Genomic DNA, 18924 nt, shown 5'->3' with positions numbered 1-18924 from the left:
CATTGCGTTGTGAAGGGCACAGAAGGAGTAATGGGAGAGAGGACAGTTCTGCAGGGGAGCGCTGCACCTGCGAGGTCACCTTTGCTTAAGGCAGCCTAAGCAAGCCCAGTGGAAATGAGGTGATACTTTATAATTGCTTAGCTACAAACTCAGGAGAGAGTGTAGAGCCTAGGGGCTGTGGTTGGTGGGTGTGCAGAGAGGGGGCACTTGCACAGCTGGGAGGTGGGTGTGCAGAGAAGAGGAACTTGCATAGCTTGGAGGTGGTGTGCACCTGTATAGCTGGGGAAGGACATGAACCATTCTCAGCCCTCAGCTGTCAGTATTAATATCAAAACAATTGTGTTCCAAAAAAAGTATGTGCAATGTGTGTAAAGGAAGTGAGAATTGTGAACATGATCAATTCTGTGTCCTTGAAAACAAAGATACTTAGTGTGAGAAAAGAGTCAGCTGTAATCTAGAAGATTGAATAGAAGAATTGAAGCTCTGTGATCCTAAATATGAACTGTAAATCTCAAAGTGAACTTGCAATATATGTATATATATATATATATGGAGTAATTACATATCTAATCTTTTTTGTGTATATCCCATGCATAGTGGTATCCATCTACATAGTATAAACATGGTTATATATGTGGATCTACACGTTATTTAATCTTCTACATGGTAAGTGTAAGAATATGAGTAGATGATGAGGCTCATCCACAGAATGACCTCACACAGTGACCTACCTAGGAGCAACCAGCAGCCCTAGGTCCCAACTTGGTACTATTCCCCATGGAAATTCAGAGCAACTAGAGAACATGTCAGTGCAGAAAATGCACCAAGGAGCCGGGAGCCCGGGCTGTCTCTCAAGCAGAGCTTGTGGACCTTTGAGGACAAGTCATGCCGACTCACAAGCCTCCTGAGGAGGTGTCCCAGCTTCCATTCAGTGATGAGATGTGCAGAGAGCAAGATCAACAAGTGCGCTAAATCCAGATGGGACCAAGGGAACAGTTAATTGGCCACCTTCTGAGCTTGACAGGGACAATTGATTATCTCAACAATTTGATTCAAGCATTTATCTTCCCTTTCATCAGGAGCCAATACAGCCACAGTCCTGAGTGACTGTCCAGAGCCCACAGAAGGACAGAATCACCCAAGGGAAGGGAGAAGCCCCACAAGAACTGGGAGCAGCCCATGCCTCTGTGGTCCTGAGTGCATCAGGGCCCTCTCTGCTCTGGAGGGGCAGCTCTGTGCCTCCCCTCAGCCAGCACCCTGCACCCCCACCAGGGTGCACCAGGAGCCAGACGGGTATGATGGAACACCTACCTTGACTGTCATTGTGACCAGTTAGACATATGCCTGGGTCACTGGCAAGCCCTGTGTCTGTGAGGGTGTTTCCAGGGAAGATCCACTTGAGTAGGTAAGACCTCCCCAAGTGTAGAAGTAAGCCAGAAGCCTGAATGGAACAAAGGTGGAAGGAAGCTCCTGCCCGCTCAGCACACGTGAACCTAGAGGCAGGGGGATCAAGGGGCCATGAGCCACAATAAAGCCTTCCTCCTTTTGAGTTGTTTACGTCAGGTGTTCAGTCACCATGGCTACAGGCTGGCTATCAGTGTGGGGGCTCAGAGAGATGGCTCTTAGTCCTGGAGGGCCTGGGCACTGTCCCTGAGCTTCTTTGTGCTCAAGGCTAGCTCTCTACCACTTGAGCCACAGTGCCACTTCGAGCTTTTTCTGAGTAGTTTGTTGGAGATAAGAATCCCAAGGACTTTTCTGCTTGGGTTGGCTTCAAACCTTGATCTCAGCCACCTGAGTAGATAGGGTTATAGGTATGAGCTTCAAGGGCTTTTTTGATGGAACAATGTTTTTTACGTTCCTGGAGAGCAGCTGGATTCCTAGAAACACCTTATACCACTTAGGCTTCGTGGGCCAGCAGACAGCTCTGCCCTTCAGCTGGGGCAGTGAAAGGGGGAAGGAATTCATTGGAGCATGTGGGTGAAGCCTGGTAGCCCAGATTGCTGCTGGCCCTAGTGTGGGTAGCCATACTCCCAGAACTTGAAGGTGCTGGCAAGTATTCTCATAGGTTCTACTCAGAAGCAGGGCAGGGAGACCAGCCCAACAACTTCTCCAGGTGCAGAACTCTCTATCGGGAGCCACAGTCATGGAGTCCTGCCCCACTTTCAGGACCTGTGGCTGTGTCCCGGATGGGAGTCCACTCTGCCACACGCTTTGCTGGAAGCCATTTGCCCAACCTGTTGAAGCAGAACCCAGATGGCTGGGTTGTCTCACACTTTGCCCTTGTGCCCTGGGGATGCTGGTGGGTAGGTCATAGCTGGCTGCAGAGCTGTCCCGTTGTCCTCTCTACCTGCTCCCTCCCAGGAGCACCTACCCACCAGCATGACTGCTGTGATAGAGAACAGGGGAGATAAGGCTGAGCACCCCTCCTTCACCCTGGGAAGGGCAGGACAGTCAGAGGCGAGCAAATCAGCCTTGGGTCCTGTATGTCCCCAGAGGGCCTGGGATTAGGGTCTGCTATCTACTGGGAGTTGGTGGAGCCGAGATCCAGCTGGAGGTCTTCCAAGTCACTGGAGTTTTTCTTGAAGGGGACTGTGAGACCTGCCCTTCCTCTTCCTCTCCTTTGTGTCTGGCCATGAGGTGAATGGCTTTGTTCTGCCAGCTGCTTCTGCCACAATACACTTCCTCACCATAGGCGTAAAGCTAGGGACACATGACTGACCTTGGGTGGGACCCCACACTGTGCACCAGGGGGAGCCTCCCTTTTGTAAGTCAGCTTTTGTCAGAACATCATGGTGAACTGTGGGTGGCGAATGGTGTGGTGTGGCAGCCTGGGCCATGAGGACAGAGCAGCTTGTGGAGCAGTGTCTAGAACCACAGAGGTGCAGGCCATGCTCTCCAGCATGACATTCGGCAGAGGGAAGAGGAGGAGGGACCCTCTGAGAGGGAAGGGACTGAGGAGGAGGGTTGGGGCAGGCCCAGGTGTTAAGGACCAGAGCTACTGCTGGGTGGGGAAAGAATGCAGAATACCAAGCATGAAGTTGCCAGCCTGTGGGGGTTTGGTGCCCCAGTTCCAGAGCTCTCTGCAGACTGGTCTGCCGGGGAATGAGGTTGAGTGTGGGGTGAGGCCCTCTTTCCATCTGCCTATATCCTAAATGCACCGAGACCTCCCCTGCCTGCAGGGGTTCAGCTGGGCACTTGTGCCAGGCTGTGGGACCGAGACCATTTAGTATAAGCTTTGGGATGAGAATCTGCTCAGCAGTCCCAGTGTTTTCCAACCCCTGAGACCAGGCATCATCTGCATACACAGTGGGGATGGTTCGTCACCAGGGGTGACACAGAAGGTGAGCTGCTGGGAGTGGGCACTGGCGGGGTTGGGCAGAGGCTGACTTGAGCACCGAGCCTGGGTGCAGACCCTTCAGGGCCCCTGCTCCATGTGGGGCTTCTTCGGGGCTGGGACTTTGCCTAGAACACCACACGTGCTGCACATGTGTCCATGGGGACACATCCATGCTGCTGACCCACCCTGCACCCTGTCACCCTCTCTTACAGAATGCAAGGCAGTTTCCAGCTTCCAGCAGGTGCAGCTGCTGGAGATTCTGAACCTCCCAGCAGGTGTGTCTGCTGGGGACCCGGCCATCTCCCAGGCGCGGCTGCTGAGGGCTCCGGCCACTCTGGTCTCTCCTGTCTTTCAGGTCAGCCGAGTGGAGCGGGAAAAGAGCCAGGAGCTGAGGCAGGTTCGTGAGCACGAGCAGCGCAAGCACGCGGTCCTGGTCACCGAGCTCAAGAGCAAGCTCCACGAGGAGAAGATGAAGGAGCTGCAGGCCGTGCGGGAGGCGCTGCTCCGGCAGCATGAGGCCGAGCTGCTGCGGGTCATCAAGATCAAGGACAACGAGAACCAGCGGCTGCAGGCGCTGCTCAGCACCATGCGAGACGGTGCACCTGACAGAGTCAAGACAGTGCTTTTATGCGAGGCCAAGGAGGAGGCTAAGAAGGGCTTCGAGGTGGAGAAGGTGAAGATGCAGCAGGAGATCTCGGAGCTCAAGGGAGCCAAGAAGCAGGCAGAGGAGGCTCTGACCATTGCCATCCAGGCCGACAAGATGAAGGCCGCAGAGATCAGGAGCGTGTACCACTTACACCAGGAGGAGATCACGCGCATCAAGAAGGAGTGTGAGCGAGAGATCCGCAGGCTGGTACGTGGTTCTGTCACTCTCTCTTCTCCTGTAAGCCACCCTGCACCCTGTCACCCCCTCTTCCCCCCACACACACCCTGCACCCTGTCACCCTCTCTTCTCCCCACACACCCACCCTGTACCCTGTCACCCTCTCTTCTCCCCACACACACACCCTGCACCCCGTCACCCTCTCTTCTCCCCCCATCACCCTTTCTTCTCACCACACACACACCCTGCACCCCATCACCCTTTCTTCTCACCACACACACACCCTGCACCCCATCACCCCCTCTTCTCCCTACACACACACCCTGCGCCCCATCACACTCTCTTCTCCCCCCACTGTACCCCGTCACTCTCTCCTCCCTACACACCCACCCTGCACCCTGTCACCCCCTCTTCTCCCCACACACTCACCCTACACCCATCACCCTTTTCTCCCCGCATACTCACCCTGCGCCTCTTGGTTCTGAGGACTCAGAGACCTCAGACGCAGTCATCTTTCTAGCCCGTTTCCCAGGACTTCAGGCTTGCCATAGGGGCCGCCAGGCTGCATCACCGTAGGACTTCCCAGGGTGTTTCAGGAATTCCCTGTCATTGTGAGGTCAATACAACCTGGCCATGATGAATGCATGGTAGCCTCTATTCTACACCTGGTAGACGCCTCCCCCTTTCCGGAGTGCCCCTGCTCCAACCCCCCCTCCCCCGCCCTAAACCCTGAGTGCTACCACCTTCAGCCTGCCTGCCAGTGCAGGCGTGGGCGGAGGGTGCCAGCCTCCTGGGAAGGACAGGACTTCCTTGTGCCCCGGATGGAGCCTGGGGCTTATCTTGATGGGATTTAGTGTTTAACAGCGAGGCCAGTCACCTCCCGCAGGGTCCTCAGAGGGAGACTTCACCAGCTGCAGAACAGTCCAGCTTCTCTGGGCTCTTCCCCAGATGGTCACAAGCATGCTTTGGCTCTGGTTCTTGACTTCTAGTCTTTGCGTCCCTCCTCTCCCTTGCACACTGGGCCTCCTCCTCTTCCTCCTCCTCCTCCTCCTCCTTCTTCCTTTATTTTGCCAGTCATGGTGTTTGAACTCAGGGCCTGGATGCTGTCTGAGCTCTTTTGCTCAAGGCTAATGCTCTACCACTTTGAGCCACAGTGCCACTTTAGGTTTTCTGGTAAATTGGAGATAAGAATCTCATGGACTTTCCTGCCTGGGATGGCTTCGAACCATGATCCTCAGATGTCAGCCTCCTGACTAGCTAGGATTACGGGCCACAGGTGCTTGGCTTGCTTATTTAAAAATGTTTATTGTTATTAAGGTATTATAGAGAGAGGTTACCATTTTCACAATTCGGGTAATGTGTACATTTCCTTTTGGACAATATCACCCCTTCCTTTCCTTTCTCCAAGTTTCTCCTTCCGGTCCCTGCCCACAAGTCATATAGCTATTTTCTACAGTGTCTACTGAATATCATGATTGCATTTGTTCATCCTTCTTCATTCCCTTTCTGTACCCCTTCCTTGCACCCCCAAAGAAAAAAATCCCACCACTGACAACAACAGCAACAATAAAAACATGTTTCCATTTCCTAGAATTTGTTTCAATAAACAGCCTTATAAATGTTCAGAGGAGTTACACCTTTGGGTTCAGCCCCTAAGAATCTCCTCCTTTAGTCTGACTATGTGTGTGTGATGCCTAGAGTCCTATATAGGTTATTATATCCAGTTATATTGTAGATCTCAGTTGCTTATTATTGAGCAGGGAGGAGTCTAACACTAACCACTCAGTGTGTATGGAAGAGGATGTTTCTAGGCATTGGTATTTACTTTCAAAGGCCCTGATTGCAGTGTGAGTCTGGGCTCAGAAGCCCTTGTTCTGGTGTAGCCTGGCCTGGCCCCTTCCTCTGGTTTCCAGACCTTCCCTCTATCTGGGAGTGTGGAAGGGCAGCAGGATGGTGGTGGCCGAGGAGTTTGTGCAGCAACCCTTGGGCTCTAGTAAGATTTGACTCTTGTTCCTGGAGAGTTGCAGCCATGGACTGACAATGTCTGATTTCTTTTGGGAAAAGCAGACTCATGGTTGGGAGGGAATGGAGGAGATGGTGAAGAGGGACATGGATGGTATTTGAATCCCGGATGACACACTGCCCCATCCTTCCAGGACTTGCATTCAGCTTTTGAAGTTCTGTACTGTAACTCTCAGTGCCGGCACACTGGGAGGACGGCTGTTAGCTCTCAGTCTAGGTGTGGGGCGTGTCACTGATTGACAGGGCAGGTTCTTGGGGCAGTACTCCGAGCTCCATACATGGAAATCAGCAATTACACGGTTCTTTTACCCCATTCCACCCACAGCTTGCCCAGATTTTGTAATCAGGGTAGGTGGACATTGCATCTCTCCATTCTAAGCCAACTTCAGCAGAAGGCTGACGTGACCACTCATCTAACCTCACACAGTAAGCGAAGCAACAAGGGGCCACTGCACCCCATAACCTGAAACATTTCCTGAGAATCATAGAGTTCATCTATGATAGTGATATTAAGCTATTAGAATGAACACCTAAGCCATGCATTTTGATGTTATTCTTTTAGGAGAGGGCGTAAATGTTATTTTAAACTAATTTATACATTTTACTGTCTTTAGTTGTACAAGAGGGTTAGAGTTCAACATGTTGCTTTGTGAGTACAATGCATCTTGATCATTGTCACCCCTCTTATCCCCATCTCTCTCAACCCACCTATCCCCTCAAGTTACCCAACTCCATTTTCACAGATGTACATTGAGTATGAGGACTGCCTTTGTTCATCCTTCTTTTCTCCATCCATGCACCCACCCCTAGAAAACACATGTTGCAGCTTCCTGGCACTCATTTTGTTGAACTGTAAGTTAGTTTTTCAAAGGAGTTATGCCATTGGCATCTCCCCGTGAATCCCGCACTTCAGTTAATATGTTTGTGTATATATGCACATAACCCTGTACATGTTCACATATGTGTGTGTGTGTGTACCTATATATATGGAAATACGTTTTGACCTGAGCTGCTCATCCCCAAACACAGCATCCTCTTGCGGATGTAGCAGTCTTCATATGGACTCCATGGGACTCCCTGCTTCAGGGAGGGGCCCCCTTGGGCCCAGCAGGAGCCCGGGCAGCCCAGGTGAGAGGCCCAGATGTGGTGACAGACTCATCCAAAAGAGCTTTCTGCTGCCATTGGTAGTTGGGCACAGGGCACACTGCCCTTTAGGGGGAGGGGAAGCTGAGGAGCCCCCACCCCCAACACCTCACCATCACCAGCCTAGCCAGGCTGTGCAGGCCCTGGGCAGGACAGACGCTCAGTGGCATCTGACTGCGCAGGTGCCCCGCCCTGACAGCCTTGGCTGCCAGCAAGGCTCTGAGGAAAGGCAGCTTTGCCAGAATTCGCCGTGTGACATTTCAGTTTTGTGGCCACACCTCAGCCACCTCCTCTTGTCTCATCATGGCCTCCTGTGATCAGGTGTGGGCAGGACAGGGCACCGGCTGCTCTGCTCAGTGTGCAGTCAGAGGCAGACAGCTTATACCTGTGTCCCCATGAACACACAGTACGGTGTGGATGGGAGCAGCATGTTGGGTGATCCAGGCTGGCATACAGGGGCACACACAGTCTGAGACCGGGGAGGAGGGAGCCCTAGCTAGTACCAGGGCATGCTGGCTGAGCCCAGGTGGCCCATGACTAGGCATTGAGCACAGCCTGTAGTGTGAGTGCCTGGTTCTTGTCTGAGATGTCTGCTTCTGCTTCTGGTCCCAAAGTCTGAGATACGGGCAGGGCTGCTGCCAGGGAGACCCTCCTGTTGCCATTCCGTCCATTTCTATGGTAACCGCAGATCTGTACCCTGCTTGCACGTGTGATTGTGTTCTGTTCTCCTTGTAGATGGAGGAGATAAAATTTAAAGACAGAGCAGTCTTCGTGCTGGAGAGAGAGTTAGGGGTACAAGCCGGGCATGCCCAGAGACTGCAGCTCCAGAAAGAGGCTCTAGATGAGCAGCTCTCCCAGGCCAAAGAGGCTGAGAGGCACCCGGGCAGCCCCAGACGAGAACTTCCTTATGCAAGCGGTGCAGGAGACGCCTCAGACCACTCGGGAAGCCCTGTAAGCACCCCCAGGCCTCAACCAACCGGTCGGCCCCAGGCCATGGGCACACAGCACCCTGTGGCCATTCCGCCCCGCATGGCAGCGCCCTTGGGGTTCCGGCTCCCAGTGCCCTCGGCGGGCTGGGCTTATCTGGCTCAGGCCGAAAGGGCTGACAGGCTGTTCCCCTTTCTCAACACAGCACCGCCTTGTCACCACCTGCCCCCACTAGGGTCCCAGGTTGCTGAGGGTCTTGGCACTTGCTGGTCATTGCTCCTGCCCGTGGCTGCTGGAGAAGGATGAGCTCCAAGCATATGCTGCTTCTGTCCCTGCGTGCACGGGCTCTGGCTCCACACTGGCCCACGTCTTTGGCTTAGCCCCTCGTGTGGTTGTCTCTGACACTCACATCTCCATCACCATCCCTGCTTCCCCTGTGACCATGCCCCTCCATGCCTCTCCACTCCTTGGACTGCTGATGATGCTGGTTTGCTCAGGGCAGCCAGTGGCCTCATGGCTGTAAGTCCATCCATCTCATGTTGTGCCTCATTCAGATTCCTGTGTGGTGATCTACCATGTCCTCTCAGTGCTATCCCTCCAGGCCTTTAGTCCCTAGCCTCTCCTGCACCCTTTGAGTGAGGAACTCTTGCTGGATATCCTTTTGTTTGCTTAAAGACAAAATTTTGAGCTGAGCCAGTCCTGGGCCAGTGACATAGCAACAACAGAACAGACAAGAGCATTTGTGATCATACTGTGAACAGTGTAGCAGAGTCAGAGCCAGCCTTCGATCTGGTGCTGCATGAAATGCTGTGCTAACTCTAGAGGGATCAAACATGGGCTCAAAAGTTTTCCCCAGTGTCAAATGCAGCTCCCATGGTCCCACAGTTCCAGAACAACCTTTTACAAACTCAGCTTCAGGGAGCAACTTCTTGGAAAAGCAGCTTGAGAAAGTCAGCAAGGAGCAGCTTCTCCTGTCTTCAGCCTGTGTGGCAAGGGCAGTGCCAGGAAAGCATGCCGCCAGTCCTGATTCGCGCTCCCACTCCCACCCCTGCCTCCACCGTCCCACCCTCTGGCATTCCTGCTTCGGTCCTGTCCCTGTCATGCAGTTTGCTATGCATGGGCTCCCGCCAGGAGGGGCCAGGCCACCCGCAGCCCCTTGGGAGCCAAGGCCGTAACCGTGTATAGGGACTTGGTTTCCGTAGTTGGAGTTTGCGCAGGTTTCTGTGCCTGTGTCTAAGAACAGTTATTTGCAGTTGATTTTTGTTTTAGGAACAGCAGTTGGATGAAAAGGATGCCCGGCGCTTCCAACTTAAAATCGCAGAGCTAAGTGCCATCATTCGTAAACTGGAAGACCGTAATGCCTTGCTGTCGGAAGAGAGGAATGAGCTGGTGAGTTGTGAGTGGCGGGCGGAGGTTTTGGGATGGCAGGGACCACATTCCGGCCAGGAAAGCCTCACCGTCAGGAGCCGCTGGGGGCCAATCTCCACACCACACACACCCTGCTGGTTGCTGTTCTACGCACTGTACCTGCGGAGCAAAGGTAGCCTGAATTCTTCACCTGTCTTGATGTGGGAAGACGCTGGCCTCCACAGAGCTGCGCCACTGAGACTTTCCAGTGACCTGAGCTCCCAGAAGGTGAATGGACAGCTCAGAGAAGCCAAGAGGCTTCTTCTATTTTACAGTAGCTCCTATGGTAACACACTAGCCTTCGTCCCTGTCTAAAGACGGAAAATGACTTCTAATTCACCTGGACACTGGTCAGGTAGAGGGCAGCAGCCGGTGGACTCTACCTACAGCCCTGCCATGTTTTACTCTGTAGATACAGTTGGCCCTTGGGCACAGCCAGTTGTGTGTGTATGTTCAGAGACAAAATATTATAGCCCATTTTCTGGACCTCCCTGTGTAGCCTTGGCAAGCCTCAAACACAAAATCCTCCTGCCTCCTCCTCTTGAGTACCAGGTAAACAACCACAACCACAAACCACCACACACACCTGGCCAAAAAACACTGAATAGTACATCTGTACTGAGCACACACAGGCTTTTTTTTAGCCATTATTCTCTAAACAACTGTTCCCACAATACTTTGCACTAGGTACAGTCAGATAACCCCAAGCACTCAGGAGGATGGTGCAGATTGGATACAAAGTCTACTCTAATTTACAGAAGGGACCTAAGCACTGGACATGCAGAGCTCTGAGTGTGTCCTGGACCTGATCCCTGTGGTCACAGGCCCTTCTTCTTCTTCCTCTTCTTCTCCTTCTCCTCTTCCCCTCCTCCTCCTCCTCACCTCTTCTTCCTCCCCTCCTCCTCCTCCTCCTCCTCCTTCTTCTTCTTCCTCTTCTTCCTCCTTCTCCTCTTCCTCCTCCTCCTCTTCCTCTTCCTCCTCTTCCTCTTCCTCTTCGTCTTTTCTTTCTGATGGGGCACAAGCCTTTAATCTGCTCAATTTGTTTGCTCTGTGTAGAGCCCATATCAATTTCCCATCATGTAAAGAAACTCACATTATACAACTAACTTTTCTTTCAGTTGAAACGTTTAAGAGAAGCTGAAAGTCAGTATAAGCCATTGCTAGAAAAAAACAAACGCCTCACTCGGAAAAACGAAGACTTGTCTCACACTTTACGACGCATAGAAAGCAAGTTGAAGTTTGTCACTCAGGAGAACATGGAAATGGTGAGTGGCAGGCAGGTCAGTGGGAGTGACCTGGGCCTCCGGCCAGCAGTGCCCCTCACATCTGATTTAAGAACAGCAACACATCTGCTTCTCTGTGTGACTGCATGATTTAACAAGCCATCAGCGGGGCTCAGGCATCTGGGCCTTAAGCTCAGGGTCTGGTCCCTTGTGCGTTTGTGGGCAAGGAAGCAAGGCCAGCCAGCGCTAGGTGTGAGGCCTCAAGCAAGGACAACCACGCGCAGGTAGAGCCTAGTGTCCTCGGGGCCCCTAAGCTGACCACACACCCTCCCCACTGCCTACAAGATGCTTGGGAAAGACAGCTGTCGGCTCTGAAAATCCCAGATGAAGGTAACAGAGACCCCAGAACCCCAGCATGAGAGAGACAGAGGAGGGAGCCAGCCTGGCCTGGAGCACTGACAGGGAGGAGTGCTGGCCACTGAGAGACTGCAGCGCAGGTGCTGTTTGTGTGTCCCTCAGGCCTGAAGCCCCAGAGGCCAATGGGCAAGTTTTAGGAAGACTGGACAGAGGATCAGTGGCAGGTGTAGAAGCAGGCGAGGGGGAGGCAGAGGGAGCAGGGCCAGGGGTGGGGGCAGGAGCACCCTCAGTCCCCCCCCCCACGGGTGAGCTCAGTCCCCCAGCCCACAGGTGCGTCCCTCCCCATCTCTTCAAACCTGAGCTGAAGTAGCAGTGAGTCTGGAATAGGCATGGGACATGAAACAGAATGGGTACCGATGGCTCATACTCAGGGCGTAGCTGTACCCCTGCGTGGCCAGGCTTTCTGGGAGGCTGTGGATGCCCATGTGTGGTATCCTGGCTGCACAGTCTGCCGCTCCCCATGGGCTTGGCCAGGACCCAGGCCTGAGTGTCCGCCAGCCTCTCCAGCTGGCTGCTCCTGGGCCTGGGCAGGGGACCGCAGCAGCTGGCGCGGCCAGCGGGGTAGGCCCTTCGCATCCCTCCATCCATTTCAGCCCCGTCACTGTTGGTGTTTCAGAGGCAGAGAGCTGGGATCATCCGGAGGCCCAGCTCCTTAAATGACCTTGACCAAAGTCAGGATGAGCGAGAGATTGACTTCCTGAAGCTCCAGATCCTGGAGCAGCAGAACCTCATTGACGAGCTTTCCAAGGTGAGGCTGGCTGTGGCCTCTTCCTCCGGGGCTTCAGGGCGGACGTGGGTGGGGAAGGGTGGCAGGGCCATCTCACACTGGCTCCCCAGTCCGCTGTGGTCACTGCTCCAGGGGGCCTTCCTGGGCAGGTCTCTGTCCCTGTGATGCTCTCCTGACACCCAAGGCACTCCCAGGCCAACAGCACTGCCTTTTAGTAACAGATCGTCATCGGCCAGCATGCCTGCTATTCTCTCAGGGTTCTAGAGCTACAAGTCCAAAGCCAAGGTGTGGGTGGGTGTGCGCCCTCCAAAAGCTCTGGAGGGGGTCTCTTCTCTCCCCTGGGCAGCCAGGGAAAGAAGCAGGATCTCCTGGCACTCCCGTTTCTAGCTCTGTGTTGTGGCTTCCCTCCTCTACTGTCCCCTGTAGGCATTGGGCTTAGGATGCACCCTGGTTCAGAATGATCTCATCTCAACATCCCTTACTCAATGACGCCTAGAAGACCTTTCAGTTCAGGTCTATTCATAGGTTCTGGACTACGGGTACACTTCTGGGCGAGGTCACTGTGCGGCTCACTCCAAGGCCATGTCCTTGTCCCTTGTGCTGCTGCTCAGGTGTGCACATTGCACGTCATGACATTCTGCAGTCACCCCAGGGGGGGACCTTCTGCCCTTGTGGGGTCCTGGGTGAGCCCATGCTGAGGTCATTTGATAACAAGCTGTCTTTGGCTATTCTGTGTCCTTTAGAAAACAGCAGTGTCCTGTCCCCTGCCGCCCCCCCCCCGGCAGTGACTCACCAGGACCCCACAGCTGCAGGCATCACTGTGGCAGCCTTGCCTGGCCCTACCTGGATCTGAGTTCCTTCCTCACTCAGTGACCCAGCTGCTGCTAACTATTTGACAGGGGAAATAGGAAGAGAGTAGGATCTTGGATCACACGTATATATGATTTCAGTTTCCTCTAGGCCTCACTCTCCTGCTCTGAGTGAGGGAAGGCCCACCCTTCCTATACAGGTTCCTAGTGCCCAGAAAGGTGCTCAGGTGGCCCTCTTCAAATGGGCCTAACAAAGAAGGAAGGACTGTTGGGCCAGACTCTCCCTCTTGGTCAGTGGAGCATGACCCCGAGGACTCTGTAGTAACTTGATTCTGCGGTTAGGGTGAGGAATTGGGGGCTACTCCAGGACTCTGCCAGCCCTTTCAGATCCGGGCCTCCCTGGTCAGGTCCATGACATGCTGTTTTCTTTCCTAGACCCTGGAGACAGCTGGCTATGTGAAGAGCGTGTTAGTGAGTACTGACCACCATCTCTCCTTTCTGGATGCTGACCTTGCCCTGTGTGCGTCTGTAGCCCCATTCTGGCTGGTGCTTCCTCTCTTCCTGGGCAGTGGCCGCCTTGGGTGCCCTTCCTCTCGGCCCAGGTGGTGCATGGGTTGGGAACTATCACAGTGCTTGCTTCCTGACCAAGGCTTTTCTGTGGTGAGGCCAGAAGGAGCAATGCCCAGATGAGATAGGCACTCTGGGGATTATATTCCTGAAGGCCAGAGTCAGGGGGACGCCCCCTCTGGGCTCTCACTCCCTGTGGATTCTTCTAGGCAGCAGGGATGGGTGGTGGTCACCTGACTGGCAAGAGGCAAGGCGGTTTGTATCCCTGCAGTAACCAATCTGCCCACAGCGACTCAGGAACTTGGTCTCCATGCAGTGGTGCTTCCCAAGTGGGAGGGGCTTGGGCTGTGTCCTCCAATGTCCCTCACCCCTCTCTTCACACACACTGAAAGTGGATGATTGCACAGGTGGCGAAGAGCTGAGCCACCCTCCTTGCACACACTATGGTCACATCAGTAATCTGCCTGCTTGAGCCACCTGTGTCAGCCCCGGTGACGAGGCAGAAACTCTGTCCCTGCATCTCACACATGAGCCAGCTACTTACAGAACTTCTTCAACTGGTATTTTCAGGAACGTGATAAGCTGCTAAGATATCGGAAACAAAGGAGGAAGATGGCAAAACTCCCCAAGGTAAAGGAGGAAACGTTGGCTCACTGCTATCAGATGAATTTCTAAGCAGGCGCCAGTGGCTCATACCTGTAATCCTAATTACTCAGGAGGCTGAGATCTGAGGATCGTGGTTCAAAGCCAACCAGAGTAGGAAAGTCTGTGAAACTCTTATCTCCAATTAACCACCAGAAAACTGGAAGTAGAGCTAAGGCTCAAGTGGTAGAGCTCTAGCCTTGAGCAAAATAGCTCAGAGACAGCACCCAGGCCCTTAGTTCAAGCCCCATGTTCAACAGCAACAATAACAAAAATCCAGTTTGTAAAAGCTGCTTAACAGAGAAGAATCTCTTTCTTTGTAGAGAAAAAGAAAACAATTTTAGGACTTCTCAAAATGGTTACTACAAAATAGGACTCACATGGTCTGTTTGTAATTTCAAATTATGTTAATTGAGCTCAGATTAACCTAGCAGAAAACTAAGAATTATGTTTATTTGGGGTTTATTAGAGCTACAATTACAAAACAAATTCCATTGAAATGGGCCCCTCAGTTTTACAATTTTTACCTGACTGTGATTGTGTTCACAGCTCGATCAGGAGGGGGCGTTAGTTCACTTGCTGTCAGGAATTCAGGGTTTAGGCAGAGTTTTAAGAAAGGGGCTGGCCTGGCCTCTCCGTGGGCACTCTGCAGAAGCAGTGAGGGCTCACAGCTATCATAAAACGCATGACCTGGGTTCCAGACATTGCCGTTTGGCCAGTTCAGGAGGTCAGCATTTTCCCTGTTGTACATGCAATGGCTCAGTTCAGCAGCTAAGCCTGGGACCTGGTCCAACAAGGCCCAGTCCACTTTCACAACCCAGCCAGTGCTGCACATATGGCCTTCCCTCCTCAGCCAGTGCAAAATCCCAGCCTCAACTCCGGGGGAGATGCGATTTGTAGGCACAATCATAGTATTGAGGATGCAGAGGCAGTAGCTACAAGACACCGCTCTCCTCTCTGCCCTGTGCAGGATTCGCACCCAGGTCTCTGAGGCTGCACACATGGAGGACCGCAGGCTTGCCTCCTTCCCTCGGGTTTATCAAGGAAACGTGGAGACTCTGGGACTAGTGTGCCACCCTTCCAGACACACCTGTGACTTTCATGTAGGGCGTTTTGGGAGCCATCCCCAAGGTCCTTTGGCGCCCTTCCTGCAGTGTGTGTGTATGGTTTGCAGTTGCTCTGTGGTGCACCTCCAGCAGCCACCAGCTGTTCCTCAGCCGTGGACACAGGGAAGGATCTCAGCCACTTTGGGTGTTTGGAAATTGTCTGGAAGCTCCACTGAGTAATGTCTAAGCAGTCCCAGTGCTTCTGAGAGAAGGGGGAGGGAGATGCGTTCAAATAAAAGGCCTTAGGGATGACCAGTCTGCCTGGAGTCGGGCTGCACAAGGCACCAGCTTGTGTACGCACTGGTCAGTGATGGCTAGAATACTGAGGGGCCAAGGAGGCCAGGCCCTGGCTGGCCTGGGGTGGCAGGAGGAGGCCAGGCCAGTGGGGCCCAGAGGGTAGATGAGCAGAGCTGGAAATTTGGTGAGAGAGCCTCAGGTTAGTGCTTGCTCAATTTGGCCATTTCCTGCATGCTCTGTGGAGAAGCTTGGAAAATATTGGGGTGCAGAGAAAGCCTTTCTCAGAGTCTGGGGCTCCACTCACCAAAGACAGGTGGCCACTCAGTGAGAGAGGCGTGGGGAGGAGGGTGGCCAGAGCCCTGCTGGGCCGAGGCTGGAGGAGGTGGGCTCCCATGGGTTGGCCTGAACCACAATCCTCCTGTTTATACTTCTTGAGTAGTTGGAATGTCAGGTGCATGCCACCATGCCCAGGTTTTCTGTGTTTTTTTTTTTTTTTTTTTTTTCGGTCGTGGGGCTTGAACTCTGGGCCTGGGCGCTGTCCCTCAGCTCTTTAGCTCAAGGCGAGCGCTCTACCACTTGAGCTACAGCGCCACTTCCGGTTTTCTGGTGGTTTATTGGAGATAGGAGTCTCACGGTCTCTCCTGCCCGGGCTGGCTTTGAACCGCGATCCTCAGATCTCAGCCTCCTGAGTAGCTAGGATTACAGGCATGAGCCTCCAGCGCACGGCATGCCCAGGTTTTCTGTTAAGATGCAGTCTTGAGGACTTGTTTTGTCTGGACTGGCTTGAAACTGATCTTCCTGATCTCAGCATCCCAAGTACCTAGGATGACATATAAGAGCCATCACACCCAGTTTGAGGATGAAACCTAAGGCTTTTGAAGGCAAGCAGTGTGGGGAGTCTGGAGGCCCACGAAGGCAGGCCTTCTCAAGCTAGCTGATAGAGAAGCCATTTGGTTTAATCCAATCTATTTGGTTATAAAACATAACAGAAATGTGTGACTGTGATGTGAGCACCCAGAGCAGAGGGACTCACTGTCCACAGACACTCACTGTGTCTGCCCAGTGTGCATGAGGGTCATGTCTGGACCTTTCTACTTTTTATTGTTATTATATAGTGGTATACAGAGGGTCACAGTTACACAAGTCAGGTAGTAAGTACATTTCTTTTTGGACAAGGCCACCCCTTCCCTTGGTCTTTCCAAGATTTTCCCTCCCATACCCACCCACAAGTTGTATAGTTTATTTTCAACATCTGTTCCCCCTTCGTCCCTCCATTTCTGTCCTGGGGCCTCTTTCTACATAGGACTGTAGACCACTTTCCTGCTCTCCCCCATCTCTGGTTCCCTTCCCCACTGCCCACCCCCTCCCCCTCCTGTCCTGTCCTCCACTGCCCACCCCCTCACACCTCCTGTCCTGCCTCTTGTTCCCAGTCCTCCATTCCCTTTCCATCTCTCCACTTCCTATTTCTCCCTTGTTTCCAGTTCCAACTGGCTCCCATACAGACAGGAGCAGCTCCCCAAGGCTGTTGCAGACAGCAGTGGGATTGTGAGGGGGCCTTTCCACGGGAACCAAGCCTTGGCCCCCACACTTGGGCAGCAGGAAGGGGTGGCAGGAGGCGGCCTAGGGGTGCAGGCCAAGCCTGGTCTGGGTTTGCACAAACACGTGGCATTTTGGTCCTAGCCGGTTGTGGTGGAAACCTTCTTTGGGTATGACGAAGAAGCGTCCCTGGAGTCAGACGGCTCTTCCGTTTCCTACCAAACTGACAGGACTGACCAGACCCCGTGCACGCCCGATGACGACCTGGAGGAGGTGAGTGCCAGGGCTTGCGGGACGGATGTGGGACCGTGTGAGGCATGAGGCCGCAGGACTGCAAACACTGCTCCCTCAGGGCAGAGAGCTGTGTGAGCCCTGCTCCTCGTGGGCTTCCCCAGCCACCGTGGTAGGACTTACTTCTGCACGGTGAGGAGCCCTCTGCCAGTCTCCACTGCGGGCTGTAGAGGGTCACTCCTTCCTTCCACCATGGAGCTCAGCCTCTCCAGTGCAGAGGGTACTGAGGGCTCCCACCCTTTTACAGTATGCCCAGGAAGGTGGTGCCACACATGGGAAGTGCCTGCTTGCCTTTCTTTCTTCCTTCCTTCCTTCCTTCCTTCCTTCCTTCCTTCCTTCCTTCCTTCCTTCCTTCCTTCCTTTCCTTCCTCTCTCCCTCTATCTCCCCCCTCTCTCCTGCCAGTCCTGAGACTTGGACTCAGGGCCTGGGCACTGTCCCTGAGCTTTTGTGCTCAAGTCTAGTGTTCTACCACTTGAGCCACAGCTCTACTTTCAGCTTTTTTTTTTTTGTCGTGGGGCTTGAACTCTGGGCTTGGGCGCTGTCCTTGTGCTCTTCAGCTCAAGGCAAGTGCTCTACCGCTTGAGCCACAGCACCACTTCCAGTTTTCTAGCGGTTTATTGGAGATAAGAGTCTCACGAACTTTCCTGCCAGGGCTGGCTTTGAACCACCATCCTCAGATCTCAGCCTCCTGAGTAGCTAGGATTACAGGCGTGAGCCACCGGCGCCCAGCTTACTTTCAGCTTTTTTGGTGCTTAATTGGAGATTAGAGTCTCCTGGACTTTCCTGTACAGGCTGACTTCAAACCATGATCCTCAGACCTCAGCCTCCTGAGGTTATAGGGATGAGCCACTAGCGCCTGACAGGTGGCGCTGTCTTACTAATAAAAATGCCAAGTTTGCTCCCTACAGCCCCTACTGGCCACCCTCAAGTCCAATTTAGCTGCAGGCCAGAAGCCAGAGTTTGCATTGTTGGAATAGACTGCTATGAGCAGCCTACCCACGTGGCCTCTCCTCCCTTGTCCATCTGGAAGCCACTTCCCTGACTTCACCCAGAAGAGCAGCAGCCCCAGCTGTGCAGGGTGCTTGCTGCTGGGCTGTGGGGCCCCTCTGATGCTGCCTACCCCCCTCTCTGCAGGGCATGGCCAAGGAGGAGGCGGAGCTGAGGTTCCGGCAGCTGACCATGGAGTACCAGGCGCTGCAGAGAGCCTACGCCTTGCTGCAGGAGCAGGTCGGAGGGACGCTGGACGCAGAGCGAGAAGTTAAGGTCTAGATGACTTCTACTCCGTGACATTCCAGCGTGCTAGGCTCCTTCTGCTTCTCCTGGGGTCCTGGCGGGGACACTGCTAGTGGCAACCTTGCTGCTGGGCTCCCAGGTGGTGCTCACTGAGGCTGTAAAACACTTGGTTTTGCCGAGTCTGGCCTGGGGTGAGGGTCTGTGAAGGGTTGCACTGACCCTGCTGCGCACGGGCCAGAAGCCCTGGGAAGAAGCCACTGCTGTTCCTTGAGCAACTCTGCCTGGCACGGGGATGACATGGAAACTCCTTTTGGGGGTTTGCTAAGATTATTCTTTCAAGGTTTGAGCTCAGACACGGGCTGCCGTTATCCTGAGCCTGACTGGCAGGCTCTACCGAGCAGCGGTGCCCCTCCTGGACACTCCCTGGGCAGCAGGCAGCATCAAGGCACGGCTGGCGGGGGGAGGGGCGGGAGCCC

The 18924-nt window shown here is 53.7% G+C and overlaps 1 protein-coding gene across 1 annotated transcript in view; it reads left to right on the top strand.

The window, feature by feature from the left end:
- The window catches only part of Jakmip3 (Janus kinase and microtubule interacting protein 3), a 48713-nt gene that overhangs the window by 9413 nt on the left and 20376 nt on the right, over nucleotides 1-18924 (top strand). The window contains exons 2-10 of the mRNA XM_013021907.1: nucleotides 3693-4190; nucleotides 8061-8276; nucleotides 9522-9641; nucleotides 10778-10924; nucleotides 11916-12047; nucleotides 13271-13306; nucleotides 13973-14032; nucleotides 17068-17196; nucleotides 18350-18478. Coding sequence (XP_012877361.1) covers nucleotides 3693-4190; nucleotides 8061-8276; nucleotides 9522-9641; nucleotides 10778-10924; nucleotides 11916-12047; nucleotides 13271-13306; nucleotides 13973-14032; nucleotides 17068-17196; nucleotides 18350-18478 — 1467 coding nt within the window. The remainder of the gene's footprint in view (nucleotides 1-3692; nucleotides 4191-8060; nucleotides 8277-9521; nucleotides 9642-10777; nucleotides 10925-11915; nucleotides 12048-13270; nucleotides 13307-13972; nucleotides 14033-17067; nucleotides 17197-18349; nucleotides 18479-18924) is intronic.

The sequence above is a fragment of the Dipodomys ordii genome, unplaced genomic scaffold (assembly GCF_000151885.1).
Source record: "Dipodomys ordii isolate 6190 unplaced genomic scaffold, Dord_2.0 Scaffold58, whole genome shotgun sequence".
In the NCBI taxonomy this organism is placed as follows: domain Eukaryota; kingdom Metazoa; phylum Chordata; class Mammalia; order Rodentia; family Heteromyidae; genus Dipodomys; species Dipodomys ordii.
This window is presented reverse-complemented; position numbering and strand designations above follow the sequence as displayed.